The sequence below is a fragment of the Nomascus leucogenys genome, chromosome 1a (genome assembly GCF_006542625.1).
Source record: "Nomascus leucogenys isolate Asia chromosome 1a, Asia_NLE_v1, whole genome shotgun sequence".
Lineage (NCBI taxonomy): Eukaryota > Metazoa > Chordata > Mammalia > Primates > Hylobatidae > Nomascus > Nomascus leucogenys.
In genome coordinates, this window is record NC_044381.1 from 88,704,122 (window position 1) to 88,726,900 (window position 22,779).

Below are 22,779 nucleotides of genomic sequence, written 5' to 3' on the forward strand. Positions count from 1 at the left end.
ATTTCTGAAGAAGACTCTGAGAACTTGGTTATTCACATCTCTTTCTTCTGGTACAGGGCTGTGACTTTATTGTCCATCTTTCCAGGAAGTTATGGCTGTTTAAGTCAGATTGCACTGCCTGTTTCTTTCTTTTTTTTTTTTTTGAGATGGAGTCTCGCTCTGTCTCCCAGGCTGGAGTGCAGTGGCGTGATCTCAGCTCACTGCAAGCTCAGCCTCCCGGGTTCACACCATTCTCCTGCCTCAGCCTCCCGAGTAGCTGGGACTACAGGCACCCGCCACCACGCCCGGCTAATTTTTTGTATTTTTAGTAGAGACAGGGTTTCACCGTGTTAGCCAGGATGGTCTCGTCGATCTCCTGACCTCATGATCCACCCGCCTCAGCCTCCTAAAGTGCTGGGCTTACAGGCGTGAGCCTGCAGTGTCTGTTTCTTAACTCTGTGTTAAAGTGCCTATTTTATGAGAGGAAGAGCAAATTTATGTACTGTTGTTTCCCAGCTGTGGAAGCTCACATCACTTTTAGTAAGTGTTGAAAGACCCCTTTACTTTGTTGAGATTCAAGACCTTCATCTCAAATACAGCCTTTGTCCCATTGGACTGACCACCATCACTTTTGTATGTTCAAACATTTATTGAGTGCCCAACACTTCCCTCAGTGCTTCATATGAACAGCTGATCTACAGGCATGAATTATGGCACCATTGCCAAATGACCCAGAGGTTATCCAAAGCAAAATGCTAAACTGTGGATAAACCTAGCCTGTTCCCAGGAGGGCTTCTGGTGTCATCATAACTCTATTTTGATCATTACCTTAAAGTATTGTATATGTAGATCCACAAGCCCACATAAGCATGTTTGTGTGTTTTCTCAGACAATAAATACTGCTTTATATAACTTCAAAACAATCCAAAATCCCCACATCATGGCTTTACAACCCCATGTACATTAGCTCCTTCTCTTAGAATGTTCCTGATTACATTTACTTAACTTCTGCTTGTCAACATCTCGTTCTATCCGGGAGCATGGCTGCTAAGGATTCTAGGAGCCTAAGTTCAGAGAATGCTACCTACCTTTGATCTAATTGGAGTAGAAATCAAGATAACAGTCATATTATCACCTTTGAGGATACAGCAAGTGATATTTGGCACAGTTTCAAACCAGAGGAAATTTGGCATTGTAAGGAATTTCCTAATCCTCTTAAAGGATCATTCCTTTCACAACTGGCAAAACCAGTTTGTTCTGTCAGCAGGTGGAGCTCAATAGGGTATAGAATTCAGTCAAAAGAGATACATTGTCCTGTCCTTGAATTCTGCTTGTCCACTACTTTGGGGGAAGTTTTCTTATCTTCTTTCTGCAGGAAACTTTTTTTTTTTTTAAGTAAATCTAAATAAATGAATCCTTTTGAGTGTTGCACAATGAAATCTTAGGCCTCTATCTAAGAAGTTTTAAATAGGCACCCACAAATTCAGTGTCACTGTAATGCTTTCCATTAGTCAGGGTGACTTTTGTTTTACACTGTTTTAAGCGAAGGCTGTTCTGGAAGGCATAGCCAGACAGCATGTAACTTAAAGCCCCTTCCTGTCTACAGATTGCTTGATCTTTTTGTTCTCCCTGGAGGGAGAGAGTCAGGTAATGTTCAGCCCTGGAATCTGGCTGTATTAAGGACTTCTTTTGTAATAGACATCGAGACTATCTCTCCCTTTTTATTTGTTGAAACCGAATAGGGTACTTAGCTCAATTCTAAAGCCAAGATGAAACCTTTACCTGTGGGAGCATTCCCCTCTAAGCATTAGCCACATTCAACCATTAGAAGCAGGCCAACTAAGAAAGGGGTTAAATGTCATTAGTGTGCAGCAAGTTTTACCCTGATTTTTTTTTTCTTATGTGTGCTATACAAAAATGAACTAAGTCCCAAATGTGTGCCTGTTCATAATCAAGGTAGCAGTAGGTCAGATTGTATGCTATTTTAAAAATATTCCAGGCCAGGCACAGTGGCTCATGCCTGTAATCCCAGCACTTTGGGAGGCCGAGGCAAGTGGATCACCCGAGGTCAGGAGTTCAAGACCAGCCTGAGCAACATGGTGAACCCCCATCTCTACTAAAAATACAAAAATTAGCCAGGCCTGGTGGCGCATGCCTGTAATCGCAGCTACTTGGTAGGCTGAAGAGGGAGAATCGCTTGAACTCGAGAGGCGGAGGTTGCAGTGAGCCAAGATTGCGCCATTGCATTCCCGCCTGGTCAACAAGAGCGAAGTGAAACTCCATCTCTCAAAAAAATACATATATATCCAGGAACTCTCCTGTCTATGCACAATGCAAAGGCTGTTGAGCTTTCTTGTCAGCTAAACAGGGTGCAGGGGAGGGAGACAAAGCAAGCAAAGGTGTTTTTCTGTTTGTTTGTTAGTTTTTTCCCCTATGACATTTTCCATTATCATGATTTAAGCCATTTGATTTGGAAAGCTGACAATGGTAGTTCAGGTTCATAGTCCCTTAATATAAAGTGGCAGGACTGGCTGTGTTTCAGAATTGAAGAATTTTCAGATTTTAGAGGGATAATAAAATGTATGACCCATATAGTAATATTCCCAGTGAGATCTGGGGCAGTACCCCACAATCAATTATGCAGGGGAAATATGAATATTCACACAAAGATGAATAAATTAAAAGTACTAATGTCAGCCCCATATCAAGTTTTGCTGCCAAATGTGTTTGCCTAAATTTGGTTTCTACCTTTCAACTTCAGAATTGCAAATAAGAAGTTGTAGACATATGTTGCAGCAGTTGTCAAAAGACAAACCTGGTTGAGTCCTGGTGATAGTTAATGGAGCTGAGTCACAGAACTGACTGTGATCTTGTGTCTCTCCCTACTGTACTAGTTCCTCTCTCTTGCATTCTCTGATCTCTTTGCTCATCTGTCAAACAGGGGTAATATTTGCCTTGTGGGCTATTGTGAGAGTAAGAATTTAATGTATGTTAAACCCTGCACATAGTGCTTGGCATATGGTAGACACTCAATAAATGTTAGCTATTAAAATTTCACCTTTTCCCTTCCCCCTTTTATTAGATAAAACCTTACTGATGTGGTGGTTGTAATGACACTCTGGAAATAGGATTAAGTGATAAGAATTGTCCCGATGTCACTGGAGAATTCAAAGTCCAATTTTTTTTTTTTTTTTTTTTGAGACAGTTTTGCTCTGTTGCCCAGGTTGGGGTATGTGGTACAGTCATGACTCACTGCAGCATCAATCTCCCGGCCTCAAATGATCCTCCCACCTCAGCCTCCCGAGTAGCTGGGACTACACGTGTGCACCACCACACCTGGCTAGTTTTTGTATATTTTGTAGAGACAGGGTTTTGCCATGTTGCCCAGGCTTGTCTTGAACTCCTAGGTTCAAGTGATCTGCCCCCGTCAGCCTCCCAAAGTGCTGGAATTACAGGCATTAGCCACTGTGCCCAGCCCAAAGTATACATTTTTATGTTGAAAACTCATTGCTTGTTAAATGATCAGTAACACCTTAAAATTTGTTTGCAAAATGACTGGACTTTTCAATGATTAATAAATGTTTTGATTAATTTTATATGTAAATCTCTTAATCCTTCATTTTAACTGCGTTTGAGGAAGAAATACTTGCCATGAGCTGATTTGCCATTATGAGGCCTCTTTTAAAGTTTCTCTGCAGACAGTCATCCTTTGGAAGAACTATCTGAAAGAGAAGTTGCTCTAAGTACAGTATTGATGATAGTAGTTCTGTAACAAAGATATAAGCAAGGTTTATAATTTAATATATTGGGAAAAGGGTATTGGGAGATAAGTCTTTTCTAATTTTACAAAAAAATACTGCAAAAATATTAGTGGACCTTTTAGTGCAAAACAGTTTATTTTAAAATATGTTTTATAAAGTAGACCTCTGCTTTTAAATTTGTAAAGACCTCCCTTTTAAAAGAGGGGGACACCATAAAAAAAGAATTGCCTTTAGTTACCAGGATTTTTTAATAACCTCATTTTGTACTTTGTAATTGATTAACAGAAATTTCCTATAGTACCAACAGATCTGTTTAATGATGCATGATCTTTACATACAGGAAATTTTCATGTATTTTTCTGGCCTTTTCTCAATTCATGAAGTTTATAGATACTTGTACGACTTTATTTTTGGATCAAAAACAGAAAACACAGAAGGATTTCAAGAGAAGAAAGATGTTAGCTATTTTCTGGGCATGTGCCCTATAGGACCTTTTAGCATTTGAGTGGGACAAAGTGGATCTGCCTATATTTATATGCATTGTATTACCTGCCTTCACAGCTGAACTACCAGCAGAAAGTAGGCATCATGTACTGCAAAGCTGGACAGAGCACTGAAGAAGAGATGTACAACAATGAGTCAGCTGGCCCAGCCTTTGAAGAATTCCTTCAACTATTGGGAGAGCGAGTTCGGCTCAAAGGATTTGAGAAGTATCGAGCACAGCTTGATACCAAAAGTAAGAAATACTTACACCCTCCTACTAGGCTTATTTTCCTCCTGTTGTGCTGTTGTGCATCTGCTAAATTATCCGTAAAACAACATTGCCATTTATTGCAGAAAACTGCTGGTGATGGGGGAGAGAAAGCCAGAGAGGGAGGATGTAGCACCAGAACAGTTGAAGATCATAACCAAAGTAGCTAGAATTAGACTCTAAAAAAAATAGGGTTGTCAGAGGTCTGTGGATGGAGTGGGGCAGTGACACAGATCATGCAGAATTGCTCCTGGATAAGCATTGTGTAAATTTCATTACATTTAGCCAAATGTTAGGGTGGTTAAAAACTCCAGAAACGTAGAACCATCTGAGTGTAAGCCTGGAATTTTTGACTTCCATTAATTCATTTCATATTCTTCATGTATATCTATGTAGTCAGCCTTTGTTTTTGTTTTTTTGTATTCTTTTTATATCTAGGGTTTTTGTTTCTATTATTATTATTCACAGTCTACTTAATCCCTGAGAAAATAGGCTTTTTAGCTTTGGTATTAGTTTAGCTCATAAAATGTGTTGATTAAAAGCATGATAATGAAACAATCTGTTTAACTATGGTGCATGAACCTAAAAGGTTGTCCATGCCCAGTCCCCAAGTTGTCAGTAAAATAGTTAACATTCTCAAATGCCTATTTTGGTTAGCTGGGACTAATCAAAGAGTGTGTTGACTTTTGCTATGTGTCTGTGTGAAAGCAGTTTTAAGTTTTACCTTTAAATTCATCCATAGACACCTGTGACCTGTTTTTCTTTGAGAGGGTCTTTGGATTAGCACATCTGTATTGCAGTCTATAGTAATCTCTCTGATTTTCTGTACAGGAAATTAAATAAGGAGTTGAGTCATGAAAACAGAAAAGCATTCATAAACTCCACTGCAGGGAAGAATTTCCTGTTGCCATGGTTTTGCTGTTGCCAACTTGGAAACGACATGCAAGAGAGACTATTAAAACCCATAAATAGCCTAGCTGCTTAAATATTATTTTAACATTCTATACTCTGCTTGCAACTGCATGAAGATGTTAAATTTCAGTATGTCCTTAAACTCTTTTTATCCAGGTATTCTGATATTCACCCTGTACAGTTCATTCATGTTGCCCCCATTTGTTGTGCTGTATAAATTATCACTACCACAAACAGTTATTGAAGGGATCTGGGAAGAGAATGTGTAATAAGCTCAGTGATACTATAAATGAATTGTCAGATTGGGAGTTGATAAGATTGTGTGTTATCTATGATGAAGGATGATGTGAGAAATGTATAGCTAGGGTATCGTTAAGCAACATGACATGTAGTAAGGCAGTGGAATACACAAAATAAGCACTTTGTGCACAGTTTGCCCGATTATCCCAACAACTGCAAAGGCTAGAGGGGGATGAGCCTGGATTACCAAACAGCCTCTTAATGTAGTTTTGGAATTATATAATACATTCAACAGGGAAAGATTCTTTTTCACTGAGCTACTCTCCTTTAAGTAGTTCAACTTTATGAGGCATGTCTGACCTTTCAGGGCATATTTCCTGAGAAGGATTCAAAGAAAAGTGTCCTTTTCTGTCCTTTTAAAATGTCACATTTCCTAAAATGAACGAAAAGTAGGAAAGTATTCCTACTCTGAAGCCCCAAAGAAGGCAGTATGCAAAATCATCTCTTTTACTCCAAGCTTATTAATAGGGGCAAAAACTAGAGTCTATTCACTATGCCATTTAAACCTGCATTAAATAATCACAGACCACCAAAATAGGCAACAGCCAGCCTCTGTGCACCTCAGCTGCCTCCTACTGGGCTTGACACTACTAGAGATAAGACTTCGTTCTATGTGTTGTGATATAATCTCACCATACTTAATCTAACTTTATTTTGTGTCAAGAAACTTTGAATATAATTCTTTTTCTAAAAAAGTGCTTTTCAGAACAAATGTTCAGGGATCATTCCCACTGTAGATGTCACTTGAATCTATGGGTTTGTAGTTTTTATCAAATTAAAATACTATTTGCTGTTATTTCTTTATTTTTTCTGTCTTAACCTCCCGTCTCTCTGAGACTCCAGTTACACGTATGTTATGTCACTCACTGGTGTACCACAGGTTAATGAGGCCCTGGTTCTTTTTTTTTTTCCCCAACCTTTTTTTTCCTTCTGTGCTTCAGTTTGGATAATTTCTATTAATATATCTTAAAGCTCCTTGTGTTTTTCTTTTCTTCCATGGTGTCTTAATTGATTGTTAATCCCATCCAATGAAATTTCCATTTAAGATATTGTATTTCAGGGCCAAAAGTTGATTTGATAATCTTTTTAAATGTCTTCTATTCTCACCTTATTAGGTTCACGCTGTCCTTCAGATCCCTAAACACATTTATAATAGTTGTTTCAAAATGTTCATCTGCTAATTTCATCATTTCTCTCATTTTCAGTTTCTTTTTTTAATGGGGTTCCTCTGTATATATTTTACTTCCTCACATGTCTGGTTGTTATTGATAAGATATTGGATATTGTAAATGTTTCATTGTTCAGTGTCTTAATTTTGTTATCTTCTTTAAGTGTTGAGTTTTGTTTTGGCAGGCAGTGAAGTTGCAGAACAGCTTGATTTTTATGAGTCTTATTTTTAAGCTTTGTTAAAGCATACCTAGAGTAGCTTTTACTCTGGCTAACTTAGCCCTACTACTAAGGCATGACTTTTCTTGCACCTCAGTACTTGAATATTCAATGAAGTGTCTACTGTGGCTGTTCAGAACTCTAATGTCTCCCAACCCAGTGTGAACTGTGGAATTGTTTGGCTTATAATTCGTTGGTGGTAGTTCTTTCCCTAATATTTTGTCTTTGCTTGGCTTTTGGAATTTATGCATATGCATATGCAGCTTACTATCCAACTCAAGACTCAAAGGGACCCCTATTCAGATTTCTGAACCTTTCATCTGATATTTCTTTCTCTTTGGTATTCTGCCTAGCAAATATCAGCCACCTCAGACTTCCTGAACTCGAGTCTGTCTTGGCTTCCCCCTTCAGTACCCTGCTCTGTGTCACTGTCCCACAAGTACCTCAAGGTAGAAAGCCCAGAGGTCATAAGGCTCATCTTCTGTATTCTTTTTTCTCAAGGATCACTATCCAAGGCTGCCTGTTGTCCAACGTCTGCAAACAGTTGTTTCAGCCATTATATCATTTTTTCTAGTTACTCACAATGGCATGGTGAGTGCTGTATCAAGCACTTTGTTATGGCTGGAAGCAGAAGTCCCAGATACTTTTGATATGTATGCCATCTCGTTTAATTCCGACAAACCTGCTAGATACCAATTATCCCCACTTTACAGAATTGGCTTCTTTAGATTAAATAACATGCCCATGGTTAGATAGCTAGCAAGCATTAGGAAAGTAGAATAGATCCCAGTAGTGTGGTTAATGAAGTGTTCAGAGAAAGCATAAATGTAGAATGAAGCACAGCAAAGCCCCAAGACCGGCCTTTAGCCTGTGTCTTCCTCTCTCTTAAGCCCTTGAGCTAAAAGTACTCAAACCAGCTCATGAGATAGCTCTACTTCATGCACTGTCATCATATTCGTTTCTTAGTATTTTTGTGAAGGAGGACGAGGCTCAGGGAAGTAAGGAACTATTGAACCTTTTCTTCTTTTTCCCAGTTATCTGTGCAAAGACCATCTCCACATTTCAGAAATAAGGATTTGTAGCAAACAAGCAAGCTACAAATAAATATGTCACAGGCTGGAACAATTCTGCAATGATGAAATTTTTAGTAGGGGATTTTTCCTTCTTTTTGTTTTCTTATTTGGATGATACAACCTAGATAATTACCATTCTCTCACACTACAATAAATACAATAAACTTCCCACCAAGCAGTTTGTTATTTGAAAGCTGGAGACCATCCTCATTTTTAGCTGCGGAGGTGGATTATTTGAGGAAATTATTTCCTGACTGAGGCTTGTTTGTCAAGTCAGTACACAGGAGACTTAGAAGCCCTCTGTAAAAGCTTTCCTTCAAAGCCCTGCCTTCGTTAATTTGCTGCAATGTTAGTGACTGTTTGTTTTCTCCTCCATTTTTCAGCAGTGTTATAAATGCAGTTGAGGTTCAAGATCTTAGAAGAGATATAAGACTTTTCATAAAGAAAGATTTGGAGGCAGATCATGTGATTATCAAGGAGGCAGATCATGTGATTATCAAGGAGGCAGATCATGTGATTGTCAAGGTGACCTATATAATGCCTGAATTTACTTATTAAGTTTTAAAGCTCTATACAAATATGAAGTAGCATCATTCTTTCATCCTTCTTCTACAACCACATTGTCCCTTTAGAGTTGTTCAATACGCTCTTCAACCAGATAAAAAAGCATTTTTTTTTTTCATTTTCCTGATAGTCATTCTCTTAAAACTTTCATAGTTTCAAGGTCACTAAAAATATTATAATAAGAACATTGGATGCTTTATTTCTTAGTAATATAGTAAACAGTCTTCTTTTAAAAAATTACAGATTCAGGAGGACATGTCCAGGTTTGTTACAGGGGTGTATATTGCATAATGCTGGGGTTTGGGCTTCTAGTGAATCTATTACCCAAATAGTGAGCATACTACCCAGTAGGTGGAGATTTTGAGGTAGAGTAGGGTTTTCCAACCCTTCCTCTCAACCTTCCTCCCCACTTTTGGACTCCCCAATGTCTGTTGTTTTCATCTTTATGTTCATGTGTACCCATTGTTTAGCTCCTGCTTGTAAGTGAAAACATGCGGTATTTGACTTTCTGTTTCTGCATTAATTCACTTAGGATAATGGCCTCTAGCTGCATCTGTGTTGTTGCCAGGGAGATGATGATGTTCTTTTTTATGGCTGCGTACCATTCCATGATGTGTATGTACCATGTTTCCTTTGTCCAGTCTACCATTGATAGACTCTTAGGTTGATTCCATGCCTTTGCTATTGTGAACAGTGCTGCAATAAACAAATTAGTGCAGGTGCCATTTGATAAAATTATTTCTTTTCCTTTGAGTAGATACCCAGTAGGGAGACTGCTGGGTCGAATGGTAGTTCTATTGTTAGTTCTTTGAGAAATCTCCATACTGTTTTCCATAGTGGCTGTATAAATTTACATTCCCACGAACAGTGTATATATATTTTCTTTTCTCAAAATCCTTGCCAACATCTGTTATTTTTTGACTTTTGAATGATAGCCATTCTGTCTGATATCAGATGGTATCTCATTGTGGTTTTAATGTACATTTCTCCAGTGATTAGTGATGTTAAGCATTTTTTCATGTTTGTTGGCTGCATGTATGTCTTCTTTTGAGAAGTGTCTATTTGTGTTCTTTACCCACTTTTTAATGGGGCTATTTGTTTTTTTCTTGTTGATTTGCTTAAGTTTCTTAGAGATTCTGGATATTAGTCTTTTGTTGGGTGTATGGTTTGCAAATACTTTCTCCCATTCTGTAGGTTGTCTGTTTACTCTGTTAATTATTTCTTTATAGCAAACATTCTTTTTGCATTCTTTCTGGTAAAGTTTAGTACCTCTATGATGTGCATAGTAATTTCAGGATTTTGGAATTCTTTTCTTCTTGGAAAGAAAAGTTTCATTATTTTAGCCCTAGTTTCATCTCTGAAACTTCTGAAACTATTCCCAAACTGTTGAAAATTATCAGCAAAACTCTATGAATCTAAAAGACCTCAGAAGAAGGCTGGTCAGATAGCATACCTTGTGTGAAATGAGACATGCGGAGGACAGAGAGAAGGGGCTAGAAGTAGAAAAACAAATGATCTTCAGTGTTTTCTTCCCCAGCAGTTTTCCTCTCTGGCAGTAATCCTTTTAGAACTAGACAGGCATATAAAGCACAATGTAATAAATGAATACCAATGACAGTCTTTTTTTTTTCTGGTTCATTAATTTTGCTTAAAATTGACTTGAAACGCATGTATAAGTACACGTCAGTGGTGACACATTCACTTTAAAGTTTTAAAATGTACTAATCCATTCTATACATATTTATAGAAAGGGTTCTTGACAATACATAAGTTCTTCACGTTCAAGACCTGTCTTAAATAGTTCAGTTGAATCCTTTGTTGTAGTAATACACAGTTTTTTTGTTGTGATGGTCATTAATACTTAGAAGATATTTTTCTTGGATATTTATATGTTGTTACATAGTTTTCCAATTTTTGAAAAGTAGTCTTTGCTTTGTTCTATTTTTGACTATTTTTAAGCCTTCGCATTTTATGTCAGCTTCAAAATTAAGATTCTCCAACAAGCTCAAGCTTGAAACTCAGAGCTCTAGAATATCTTTAGAAAGCTGTCTGCAAGCCACAGTTGTAGTCTATTCTTAGAGCAGTACCTAACAGCAGTGGAGTTACTGCATTAGAGCTACCTGGGAGTGTCTGTGAAGAATAGATTCCCCTGTGAGGCCGTATACCCATTGAGGAGTATTTTGGGGGGTGGGCCCTGGGAACCTGCCTCTTAATTTAGCTCCGCAGCTGATGCTGTGCATACTAAGTTTTGAGACTACTGTTGCTTTTTGGTATATGTCAGAGACTTTGTCTGAGAGCGTCGTTCTCTAAAATGCCATCAAGTGTCTTGGTCCTCAAAAAATAGGGTCGAGGCCAGGAGTGTTGGCTCACACCTGTAATCCCAGCACTTTGGGAGGCCAAGGTGGGTGGATCACAAGGTCAGGAGATCGAGACCATCCTGGCCAACATGGTGAAATTCCGTCTCTACTGAAAATACAAAAATTAGCCAGGCATGGTGGCATGCACCTATAGTCCCCAGCTACTCAGGAGGCTGAGGCAGGAGAATCGCTTGAACCCAAGAGGCGGAGGTTACAGTGAGCTGAGATCACACCATTGCACTCCAGCCTGGGCGACAGAGCGAGACTGTCTCAAAAAAAAAAAAATGGGTTGATAGAGAGTTGAGTTTACCTACAGTGAATGCACTTCTGTTCCTTTTGCAACCCCTAAGTCCAGATCCTTTTAGTCTAAACAGGTATTCCCTTTCAGTTGGGAAGTTAATAACTTTTTTCTGCAGCTTCCAGGTATTTGTGGGAACACTGATTCTGAAACTTTGTTAAGATAAAGGCAGTAGAGGTTTCTTTTTCTTAAGGAAAGTGAGAACACAACATGCTTAAGTCTTAAAAAAATTGTTAGACATTGCCGTGTCACCTTTGTTCTTCAGTGTTAATGGTCTTGTTAAATTATTGTCTTTTTTTTTTTTTTTTTAAAGAACAAAGCAAGTCTCTTGCTTGAATTGGAAGTATTAGAAAAATGTTTCTTAAGTTGATGTGTGGACAGAATTCGGGGGTCTGTGAACTTGGATGGGCAATAATTTTGTCTTTATTTTCACTGACCCCAAGTTGAAATTTAGCATTTCTGTTAATTATGGCCATAGGCAGTAAACCACAGTAATTCATTTACCTGTGATTTCATTGCCAATAGAAAGCACAGATATTTTCGTGTTATATTATTTGTTGTTGCAGACATCTCAAGAGTGTTTGTGCTCATCATGTCTTCAGCATTATAGTAGATATTAGACCAACTGCTAAATCTTGTTATATAAATCTTGTGCATTCATATTTAAAATTATTTGATACTGTGCGCTTCGATATAATTTCTTTCGAAATCTTATGTTTTTTATTTTATACTTTTACAAATATTATTCTGAGAAGGGATCTGATCCATAGGCTTCACTAGACTGCCAAAGATGATCAAATACAAAAAAAATAGGAAGAACACCTGTCTCGTCTAGAATCTTTTCATCCTAAATCATTTTCTTTTCTTTTCTTTTTTGAGATATTTCTCTTAAATAAATTATTTTTTCCTGTTATAGTCATCTCATCATTATATTTTTTTTAACTGTAGCTGACTCCACTGGAACCCATTCTCTGTACACAACATACAAAGATTATGAAATTATGTTCCATGTTTCTACCATGCTGCCATACACACCCAACAACAAGCAACAGGTAAGAGATCGTCCTGTTATCTGTGTTTTCACCCTTGTTCATTTCCTCTAGAAGCCTAAGTGGCAAGTTTGTAAAATCTTAAACCAGAATTTAGTGTTGCACCTGTCACCGCAGCGGGAAACTTTGTGCTTTGTGGAAGTAAGGAATAGCAGATGAGCTGAAAACAAATGAAGAGACACAAATTTTAGGTTAACAGCCAGCTGGATGCCTTTGTGAATTAATCATTTGCTTTTCACCCACGGGGATTGAGGTTTTCATGAAATCTGAGGAACAGGTTGAAATCATTGGTGATTACAAGACTCTGCAGGGTTGCAAAGAACATCCATGAGTGGGTGAAGTTTCATCTCAAGAGGTCAGTGTACAGAGTAGGAAAGTTCTGAGGTTTCATTATAGATTTCAAAGGAGATATAAAATACTAACTTGGAAAAAAGTCAAATGTCAACAGAATGATATTCTTCCTTACCATGTTCATTGGGAGATAGCAAAGAACATAAATAACAATTGCGTATGTGCACATCATACACAGAGCTTCTCTTAAAATGATCTAAAAGCTCAATGCCTAATTACTAAAGTGTAAGTGAGGTAGTAAAATGTGGAAACTAAGCAGTGACAGATTGTTACAGAGCAAACTGGAAACTGGCACTATTGTTTTAGGGAATATGTGGTAGTTGATTTTTAAAAATATTTTAAAATAAATAATAGCAAATTGAAATTTAAAAGAACCAGAGAGCTAACACACTCTTCTTTTAAAAGCTATTGCAAACTTGAGCAGTCCAGTTTTACTTCTAACCTTCAAATGGATATGGATTTTTGTTTTTGTCAATTGTTGTGCTAACAGAGCACAGGCCAGCTGCAGAATGAATCACATCCTCTTTCACAGAAGTTAACCAAACACTGATCTAATCTAACACTTTATCACTTTAGGTTTGATTAAATCACAAATCTAGGTAACAAAGTTTTGCCTTTCATGATTGCCAGTGTAATAAAAAATAGGGAGCAAAGCAATGAATCAGCTATAAATCTGAAGTAAACCTGTTTTAAGATAAACTCCCTGATCTGTACTTTGTTGATAATTTGTTTTATGCAAATTCCAGATTTTAGCTCTCTTTGAAAGAAAAACACCATGCTAAGAAAGGCATAATAAACTTATTCTGACCAGTCAGTAGATAAAAAATTTAACAACATTAACAAAATGATCCTTAAAGAGAGCATAAAGGCTTATTCTGCCTGATCACTTAGAAGAGAAAGATGAGATTTGTAAGGGTAAAAAATTTAGTAACAAGATGGGATTAATTATTTGTAACTAAATGAGTTGAAGTGGTAGGCAGAGAAAGTGGGCATTTAAATGGCAGCTCCCTAAATTATTTAATTTTGGAGTCCAATCAAGTCAAAAAATGTTATGGTCCTAAATCAGAATGAGAAAGAAATTGGTACTGCAACATATCAAGAAATTTTCACTCTCTAGCCAAAAAAATTTATTTTCCTCTATATAGATTACTTTATAGTTGGGAAAAAAAAAAGGCAAGAAAAATGTATCTTTAAAAATTATTTTGCAAGTATTTTAAATAAAATATTATGTTTCATTATATGTAGTATAAGATGGAAAAATGGATTTGTTTCTATTTGGGTCCTTTATTAAGACATTTATTTTTATATGTCAAGCCAAATTTTGAAGAAAGAATAATATTACAGAAAATGACATCATTTATGCAGGAATGGCATAACATGTAGATAAATAGTATTTGTTTTTGGTATGTCCAAGATCTTGAGTAGATTAATAATCTTTAATTATTGGTATGTTCTATAGAGCCATCAATACACACCAGCCTTTATTTTCATAATGTCTGTTTGTATATCATATTTAGAAATGAACTCAGTTGGTGGGACTGTAAACTGGTTCAACCATTGTGGAAGTCAGTGTGGCGATTCCTCAGGGATCTAGAGCTAGAAATACCATTTGACCCAGCCATCCCATTACTGGGTATATACCCAAAGGACTATAAATCATGCTGCTATAAAGACATATGCACACATATGTATTGCAGCACTATTCACAATAGCAAAGAGTTGGAACCAACGCAAATGTCCAACAACAATAGACTGGATTAAGAAAATGTGGCACATACACCATGGAATACTATGCAGCCATAAAAAATGATGAGTTCATGTCCTTTGTAGGGACATGGATGAAACTGGAAAACATCATTCTCAGTAAACTATCGCAAGGACAAAAAACCAAACACCGCATGTTCTCACTCATAGGTGGGAATTGAACAATGAACTCATGGACACAGGAAGGGGAACATCACACTCCGGGGACTGTTGTGGGGTGGGGGTAGGGGGGAGGGACAACATTAGGAGATATACCTAATGCTAAATGACGAGTTAATGGGTGCAGCAAAACAACATGGCGCAGGGATATATATGTAACAAACCTGCACATTGTGCACATGTACCCTAAAACCTAAAGTATAATTAAAAAAAAAAAAAAAAAGAAATGAACTCAGAAATAAACTGCTTCATTAGAAGACAATTTGGGATGCTTTCAAATTCCTAAGGTTAAAAGTACATTAATCCTGAACATTCTAACTCCCAATTCGAAACCCTAATCTAAAAGGCTATTATTTCTCCCAGCTGGCAGCCAATACTAGATCACTGATTTTACTGGTATGCAATTTGTATGCCTTAATGTCACTAGAGAATTTTTTTTTTTTTTTTTGAGAAGGAGTCTCGCTCTTTCACCCAGGCTGGAGTGCAGTGGCGCAATCTCGGCTCACTGCAGGCTCCGCCCCCCGGGGTTCACACCATTCTCCTGCCTCAGCCTCGCGAGTAGATGGGACTACAGGCGCTTGCCACCTCGCCCAGCTAATTTTTTGTATTTTTAATAGAGACGGGGTTTCACCGTGTTAGCCAGGATGGTCTCGATCACCTGACCTCGTGAACCACCCGCCTCGGCCTCTCAGAGTGCTGGGATTACAGGCGTGAGCCACCGCGCCTGGCCGAGAATATTTTTTTAAATACAAGTTTTATAAGTACAAGCTTATGTCTAACGGATAGTTTATATAAATGTCACACTTAGTTGTTTTTCTTTTTTAAGAGCCTCCGTACAGTAAGTTTGAGAAACACAAATTTTGTTCTATTTTTGTTTACACTATTGAATTACTGCTGAAAGGCACTGACCTAGGATGATTTGGGGTGCCTGAGTTTGAAAGCCACCCATCCAAAATCCACTGAATGTGAAACAGAGGGTGTCCCTAAGCAGCTTTCATTGCAATTAAAGAAGCTGTTTAAACCTGAAATTTATCTGCTTTTAATTGTTGCAACATTCTGGAATATTATTCTTTTCTACATGCCCAGCTTGTGACACAAAACATATATCAGAAAACACCTTAGCCACATTTTCTTTCAATGAAGCCAATTAAACCAGAACACAAATTACATTGTAATTATCTCAGCCATTCTCATCGTTAAAAATCTTCCCTATGGCACATGTTTTTCTTATGTGAAAATGGAACAAAACTGTTGTTATAGAAACTGAAGGTTTGGAGATGTTGGGACCTGGCATAATATGCCAGATATTGGGTAGATCTATTTGAATGGCTGTATCTTTTATGCAAATTTCAGAATATTTGTTTCTATGTTCTTCCTTAGAGGGAATAAGGCAGGTGAAAACATTGACAGTACCTGTGTAGATTGCCTACCTTAATGTGTACTGATTAGGAATGAATGTTTTAAATACAACTGTATAAGGGAATTGGGGCGGCGGGGGAAGCAAATTATTGTTATTTATGTTGGTTGCTTATTTTTTCTTGTAGCTCCTGAGGAAGCGGCACATTGGAAATGATATTGTAACAATTGTTTTCCAAGAGCCTGGAGCACAGCCGTTCAGCCCAAAAAACATCCGATCCCACTTCCAGCACGTTTTCGTCATCGTCAGGGTGCACAATCCGTGCTCAGACAGTGTCTGTTACAGGTGTGTATGGGTGTCACAGCAGGGGCTCTGTGGATGTTGGCTGGTTATCACACAGAGGCCCCATTCAGCTCTGCATTCTAAAGTGGCAATGGGAAGTCTATTACTATTTCTTTTTGTCTTTAAACTATGCATGCGAATGGCTGAATTCAGATGATGATGTAATCTGGTGGCATTGACATTACCCAAGCATGTTGGTTAGACACCTGCCGTTTCCATTTGCACCTCCTCCTTAGGTGATGTCCTTCATCCATACCATCTGGTCACCAACCAACTAATTACTCATATTGCTAATTATATTTTTCTTTTGACATGGCAAGAGCAGAAAAGAACGATTATAATAAATAAGGAAGAGAAGTTAATTTTTTGAAAAGCATTGTTATTAAAGAAGCCTAAATCCTTGCCTCTGACTTACTTGATTTACATTAGCGCTCTGACTACAAGCTTAGAAGCGCTTCTATACTTTATTTAGCATTATTGAAATTGTTTCAGTGTCACTTGTTGATGTAGTCACATGAGTATCAGAATTCAGGCCTCTATCTGCAGAGACCTTTCTTTGTAAGAATACTAGAGAGTTAGGAGTTGAAGGGGATAGGGACCTGTGATGCTAGCTTGATGTGGGTGTAGTGCCAGAATGTGTAAGGGTAATGTTCTGGCATTTGTAAGATGTTTTTAATGTGCATCAGTTCCTTTCAAAATATGGACATTTGGCATATCTTTCCATCCCTAAAAAATGTTACCTGCACAGAAAGTGACCTGTGCAGGTTGACAGTTCGTGAGATCTGCAATTGTATATTTCTAGGGGTAAGGCAGATTAATTCTAGGAGTAGAGTAAGCGTAGCTTAGGGAAAAAAAAAAACAAGTAGAGGTTATGTTGGTCTCCTGCTGGCTGTCACCATCCTTGCACATATCCTAATAACTGCATTGGTTGAGCTCTTGTTGTAAGCCCCAAACTATTCTAGACATCTTACATGTATATCCCATTTAATCTTTAAAACCTATGAGGTAGGTACTGCTTTTATCTCCGTTTTCAGATGATGAAATTTAAGCCAGGTTACTTGCCTCAGGTTAGCTGGCTAGTGTTGAGCAGAATTAGACAGGAATGCAGTCAGTTTCATTCTAGAGCCCAGTCTCTTAACCATGCTGCTATGCCACCTCTCTCACATGCTGGGAAAGCTGGGTTTTTCACTCTGAACTCCCAACACAGAGGCTGTTGCAGAACTTCTCAGGTGCTGAGCCTAGGTGAACACCCAAGACCAGGGAGGTCTGTAGTTTCCTAGGGTTGGGGCAGAACTCCCAACAATGAAGACCTAGATCTGAAACCTCTTATCAAGGAAGTAGTGTCTGAGAGCTGCTCTGGTTAGTTGTAGAATGAAAGCACAGAACAATTGACTATAATTGGAATGGATAACTATTTGCATTTAGAAAATACTCTGAGCAGTTAAAACATGCTATGTACTAGATTCATGCAAAGGATTTCATACCACTTGACAGGTAGAAAGTTAAGCCCATTTTGAATGGGCACTCCAAAGTTTGGGGAGTGGAAAGCTATGCAGTTTCTTTTAAAGAGTTTCTTCTTTTCAAGCCTTTGTCTAAATCAGTACCATCCAATGGGACTATAATGCAAGCTACATATTAATTTTACACTTTCTAATAGCCAGATTTTTTTAAAAAGTGCCAACATATAGATGAAATTAATGTTGATACTGTTTTTGACCCATTTATACATTTTATTTACTCAGTATATCTAAATATTATTTCAACATGAATTAACGTGATTTCAGCATTTAACAATTATTGTGACATCTTACATGGTTTTTTGGACTAAGTCTTTGTAACCTGAAGTACATTTTACACTTACTGCATATCTCAATTAGGATGCTAAATTTTCATTGGTGATACTTGATGTATATTTAGATTTCATAAAATTTACAATGAAAAGGTAGATTTAATATACCCAGATTCTTCCAAACGGACTTTTAAAAATCTGTAAAATAACAGAATTAAGTATCTGTTTTTAAATCATATGTTAATTAAAATTTAATATAATTTGGTATTCCTCGGTCACACTAGACATATTTCAAGTGCTCAATAGCCACAGCTGGCTGTGGCCACTGTAATGAACTGCACAAGTCTAAAGAGACTGCTAAGGGAGGTGTGTTCGCCTTCTTCAGTGCTTTGTTTTTTTATTTTTATCATCCCTCCCCTGAAAATTAGGATTTTTGCTTTCTCTCTCTTATTTTTAATCTGTTGCCTGGAGAGCCCACCGTTCGAACCCCATCATTTAACGCTAGGAGTCTTTGCAGGGAGGGGGATACTGAACACCACTGCTCAAGACACGTGGGCAGGTCTGGAATTTCCTAGTTACCAGGCTTGTTTGAAGACCCAACACACAGCTTTTAAGCTGTGAATTTTGGCCTGTTTATAAATCCAAGAAAACATATCAGTTTGTAAAATCACTGAAAGAAATCACAAGAGATTATAGAGTAGTGACCTTTGCCTATTGTAAACTTTAAAGATCAATAATTTTTTGCCATCCTTCTGAAAAGAGGCAGGCACACCTCCTCAGGTATGTGGTGATGTCAGGAAGTGTTTGAAGACGCAGAATAAACAGGACACCTTTCTTCAAGCCTTTAATGTTGGGGGGAGGCAGGGTAAGGATGAGCTTATTTTCTTATGAAAATAAATGTATTATGAGGTAGAATGGAAAATATCAATTTTCAGATAAAACATGGGTCTTCAAAGAATTTTTACACCTGTGAGTTTTTCTCAAACCCCAGCCACTCCCCGAACTACTAGGGATATGAATTTATAGGCCTGTTTTATTAGGGGTGGTTTGGTGGAAAAACTTAGACATGGGTTGATTTATACTCATTTTATTTAAATCTAATTTAATTTTATCCCTAAGTGATATAGCTAGAGTAACTCAAATGCTTTTTTAAATTTTTTTTAATTTTTTTATTTTTATGGGTACATAGTAGGTGTATATATTTTTGGGTTACGTGAGATATTTTTATATAGGCATGCAATGCATATAATCACACCAGGGTAAATGGGGTAGCCATTACCCCAAGCATTTATCCTTTGTGTTACAAACAATCCAGTTATACTCTTTTAGTTATTTTTAAACGTGCAATTAAATTATTTTTAGCTATAGACACCCTGTTGTGCTAGCAAATAACTAGGTCATATTAATTCTTTTCTAACTGTTTTTTATACCCCAAGTGCTTTTTAGCATTTAAAACCTCTTGGTCCCAACTTTCTCCACCATGAACACACATACTTATTTACTTACACCTACCTGGTGTCTGAACTGTGGAAAGGGGAAAAGTTTCCTTGAAAGAGTGTCCTGCAATAATAGTGCAGAGAGGTGTGGGGTCATTACAGGCTGAAGTTATATGGATATTTATGAGAAGATGGGATTTGATGTGTGTGTTAAAGCATAACTGGATGGAATTCAATGGGAAAAAGAGAAACCATTCTAGGAGTGGTCAGTGGAAAGGACAGAAGCCTAGAAATGGGAAGGAGGATGGAAAGTACAATAAAAAGGCTACTAATGCAGAAAAGATGACCAGGCAGTAGAGGCCTCCAGAATGCTAGGCCATTAATTCAACATTACATAAGTAGAATTCTAGGAAAAATTATCCAGTGTTACCATGCTAGGTAATTTGTACACAGAAAGGTAAATTTGGAGACTGTCATTATCCATTTATTTTTCATTAGTTCTTTATCCAGCCCTCAGCATGTGTGTGCTAGACACTACTCTGGACCCTGCGATGTAACAGGAGAACAAAGATAGAAAAATCCGTATAGTGGATCTAGAGATGAGATCTCAAAATAATGTGGTATTATACCTCCCTGGGGACTAGAAAGCTTATATAGGAATAACTGACTAATTCGGACTAATTCCAGAGGCCAGTTAATGTGAGTCATCGTATAGCCAAGAACTCAGAAATCAGTCACTAAGTCTGCATACTAAAGCTTATCCCATAACTGATAAGAGAGCCCTCCAGTCTCTATTGTTTTATTTGTATCGTTGCAGTGACCTTAATTATCTGATCCCAGTTGATAGAGAAGATTAGAAGCAACAAAATAAAAAAAGAAGAAGGAGCTGTTAATAGCGAGCATGTACTGGAAACAAATATTTGTTTATTGATAGAGGAGATGCTGAAAAACTATTCACATCAAAGATATGAATTCAATAAGCATAGCGATCTGGGGCCATTTGATTTTGGAGCAAAGAACCAAATACAGTAGTTCCTCCTTATCTGTCGGGGATATATTCCAAGACCCCCAGAGGATGCCCGAAACCATGGATAGTGCCTACCCCTATATATACTATGTTTGTTCCTATATGATAACGTTTAATTTATAAATTAGGCACAGTAATATATTAACAGTAATTAATAAAACGCAACAGTTATAACAATATAATAATAGTTATATGAATGTGGTCTCTCTCTCAAAATACCTCATTGTACTATACCACGGCTAACCAAAACCACAGAAAGTGAAACCATAGATAAGGGGGAACTATTGTGTGCTTCAGTCACTCCTGAGGACTTCAGTGTGGAAACACAATATAAAATAATACCATTTTTCAACAACTACTGAATTAATGGATTTACGCATTGATCATCAAAGGATGCAAATACCATAAAAAGAGACAAATATATGCCTCATAATGGAAGAATACAACCTCACCTATGAATTATTTTTGCCACCCCTAAAAAAAATTAAATCTGAATCTGATCAAGCTTCCAGAAAAGCCAATTTATAGGAAATACAAAAGACAGGAACATGTTTGTAGTTGACAAAATTCAGACCCTGAATAACTCTATAGACAAAAAGCCCCATTTCTTCAACAAGTAAGTTGCAAGAAATAGTGAGGAAGTGAAGGGGAATCTATAGAATAAAACATTTTTTAAAGCTAAATTAATTGCAATGTGTGGATCCTATTTGGATCCCAATTTAAACAAAAAGACTATAAAGAAAATCCTAGGACATCCTAAACAATTGTAAATTGGAACACTGACACACTATTTGATAAAATAAAAGAGTTGTTATTCATTTTAAAACTAGAATAGTAATAAGTAGTCACAACAAGGACCCTGATTCTTCAAAACAAATGTTAAACTGTGGTCAGTAGGTATGTTTAGGAAGGTAGAAATACATGTTACTCCTCTCAGAGAGGTTTCCATACCCAGTAATTAAAATGTAATAACTGTTGAAAGGAATCCGTATGATATAGTACAAAAAGCACTTGGAATTAGACCAAATTGTTAAACAGTGCAGTGGGAAGTTGCTTGACATCCACTTAAAATCCTATTAAGTAAAATGTCTGGCATAGGCAGGGAGGAAGTGTGATGCATGTCCATTAAATGTCTGTGTTCATCCCCTTTCCTCTCCGTAAAAAAAAAAAAAAAAAAAAAAAAAAAAAAAAAAAAAAAAAAGATTTTGCAAGCTTCAGCTGAGAAGAAGAAAAATCCAAGTAGGTCAAGTGATAGAAATTTCTTTAGGAAGGTCTATTTCAAGCCTCAATTAATCAGCATCCCTATTGTCCACTGCAGCTGACCTTTCTAAGACAAGAATCTGATTATGTCATTCATTGTGCTTAAAAGCATTTAGAGAAAAGTTCAGACTTGCAAGCATAGCTTACTGCATGGGGGCTTCAGGTTTGGCCTCCTGTCTCTCAGTCTTATCTACCAGTCTGCACCCCATGCCTACCTCACTCCTTTGGAGCTACTCACCACTCCCCAGAACAGCGTGCTCTGCCCCTCTGCTCTGCACATGCTGCTCCTCTCACACACTCCCCTTTCCCTCCATCTGATGAATTCCTGCTTTTCTTTTTTCTGAGAAGGCTCCCTGGACCTCCCAGGACTAAAGTGCCTTTCCTAAGTGCTACCAGTAACACCCTGTACTTCACAAGTAGGAGACTCAAATCACTGGCTGTGGCTCCCACCAGACTTGGAGTTTCTGGATGGCTGAGCCCGGGACATCTTCAGCCTTGATCCTCAGCAAGGGCAAAGTGCCTAGCACATAGTAGGTACTCAGTGACTGGTGGATCAATACTGTCAGAAATCGAGAGAATGATTGGCACATGTTTGATCTTTCGTGTCCTTTGCCCAGATCTGCTTTCTTGGAAGCTGCCCTGGCCAGTAATCTGATCCAGGCTCCAAGAAGAGGAAACTTCCCTCTTCCATTTGATGTTTTCTGTGTCACCTTCCTTTTAAATTTTGGGCTGGGGGTTGTTGATTATTGCTGTTTTTCCATTGTGCTTCCAAAGTTCAAATGTCTTATATTTCTCAATTTTTATCCACTAAACTTCTGTTCAGAAGTCTTTGAAACAGGCCGGGCGTGGTGGCTCACGCCTGTA

At 37.7% G+C, this 22,779-nt stretch overlaps 1 protein-coding gene across 11 annotated transcripts in view; it reads left to right on the plus strand.

Annotated features, from left to right (window-relative positions):
- SIPA1L1 (signal induced proliferation associated 1 like 1) overlaps positions 1–22,779 on the plus strand; it is a 433,967-nt gene that overhangs the window by 336,593 nt on the left and 74,595 nt on the right. For all 11 annotated transcript variants that reach the window (XM_030812823.1, XM_030812861.1, XM_030812855.1 and 8 more), the window contains 3 exons: positions 4,302–4,476; positions 12,330–12,433; positions 16,249–16,406. In XM_030812823.1, the coding sequence (XP_030668683.1) occupies positions 4,302–4,476; positions 12,330–12,433; positions 16,249–16,406 (437 nt within the window). The remainder of the gene's footprint in view (positions 1–4,301; positions 4,477–12,329; positions 12,434–16,248; positions 16,407–22,779) is intronic.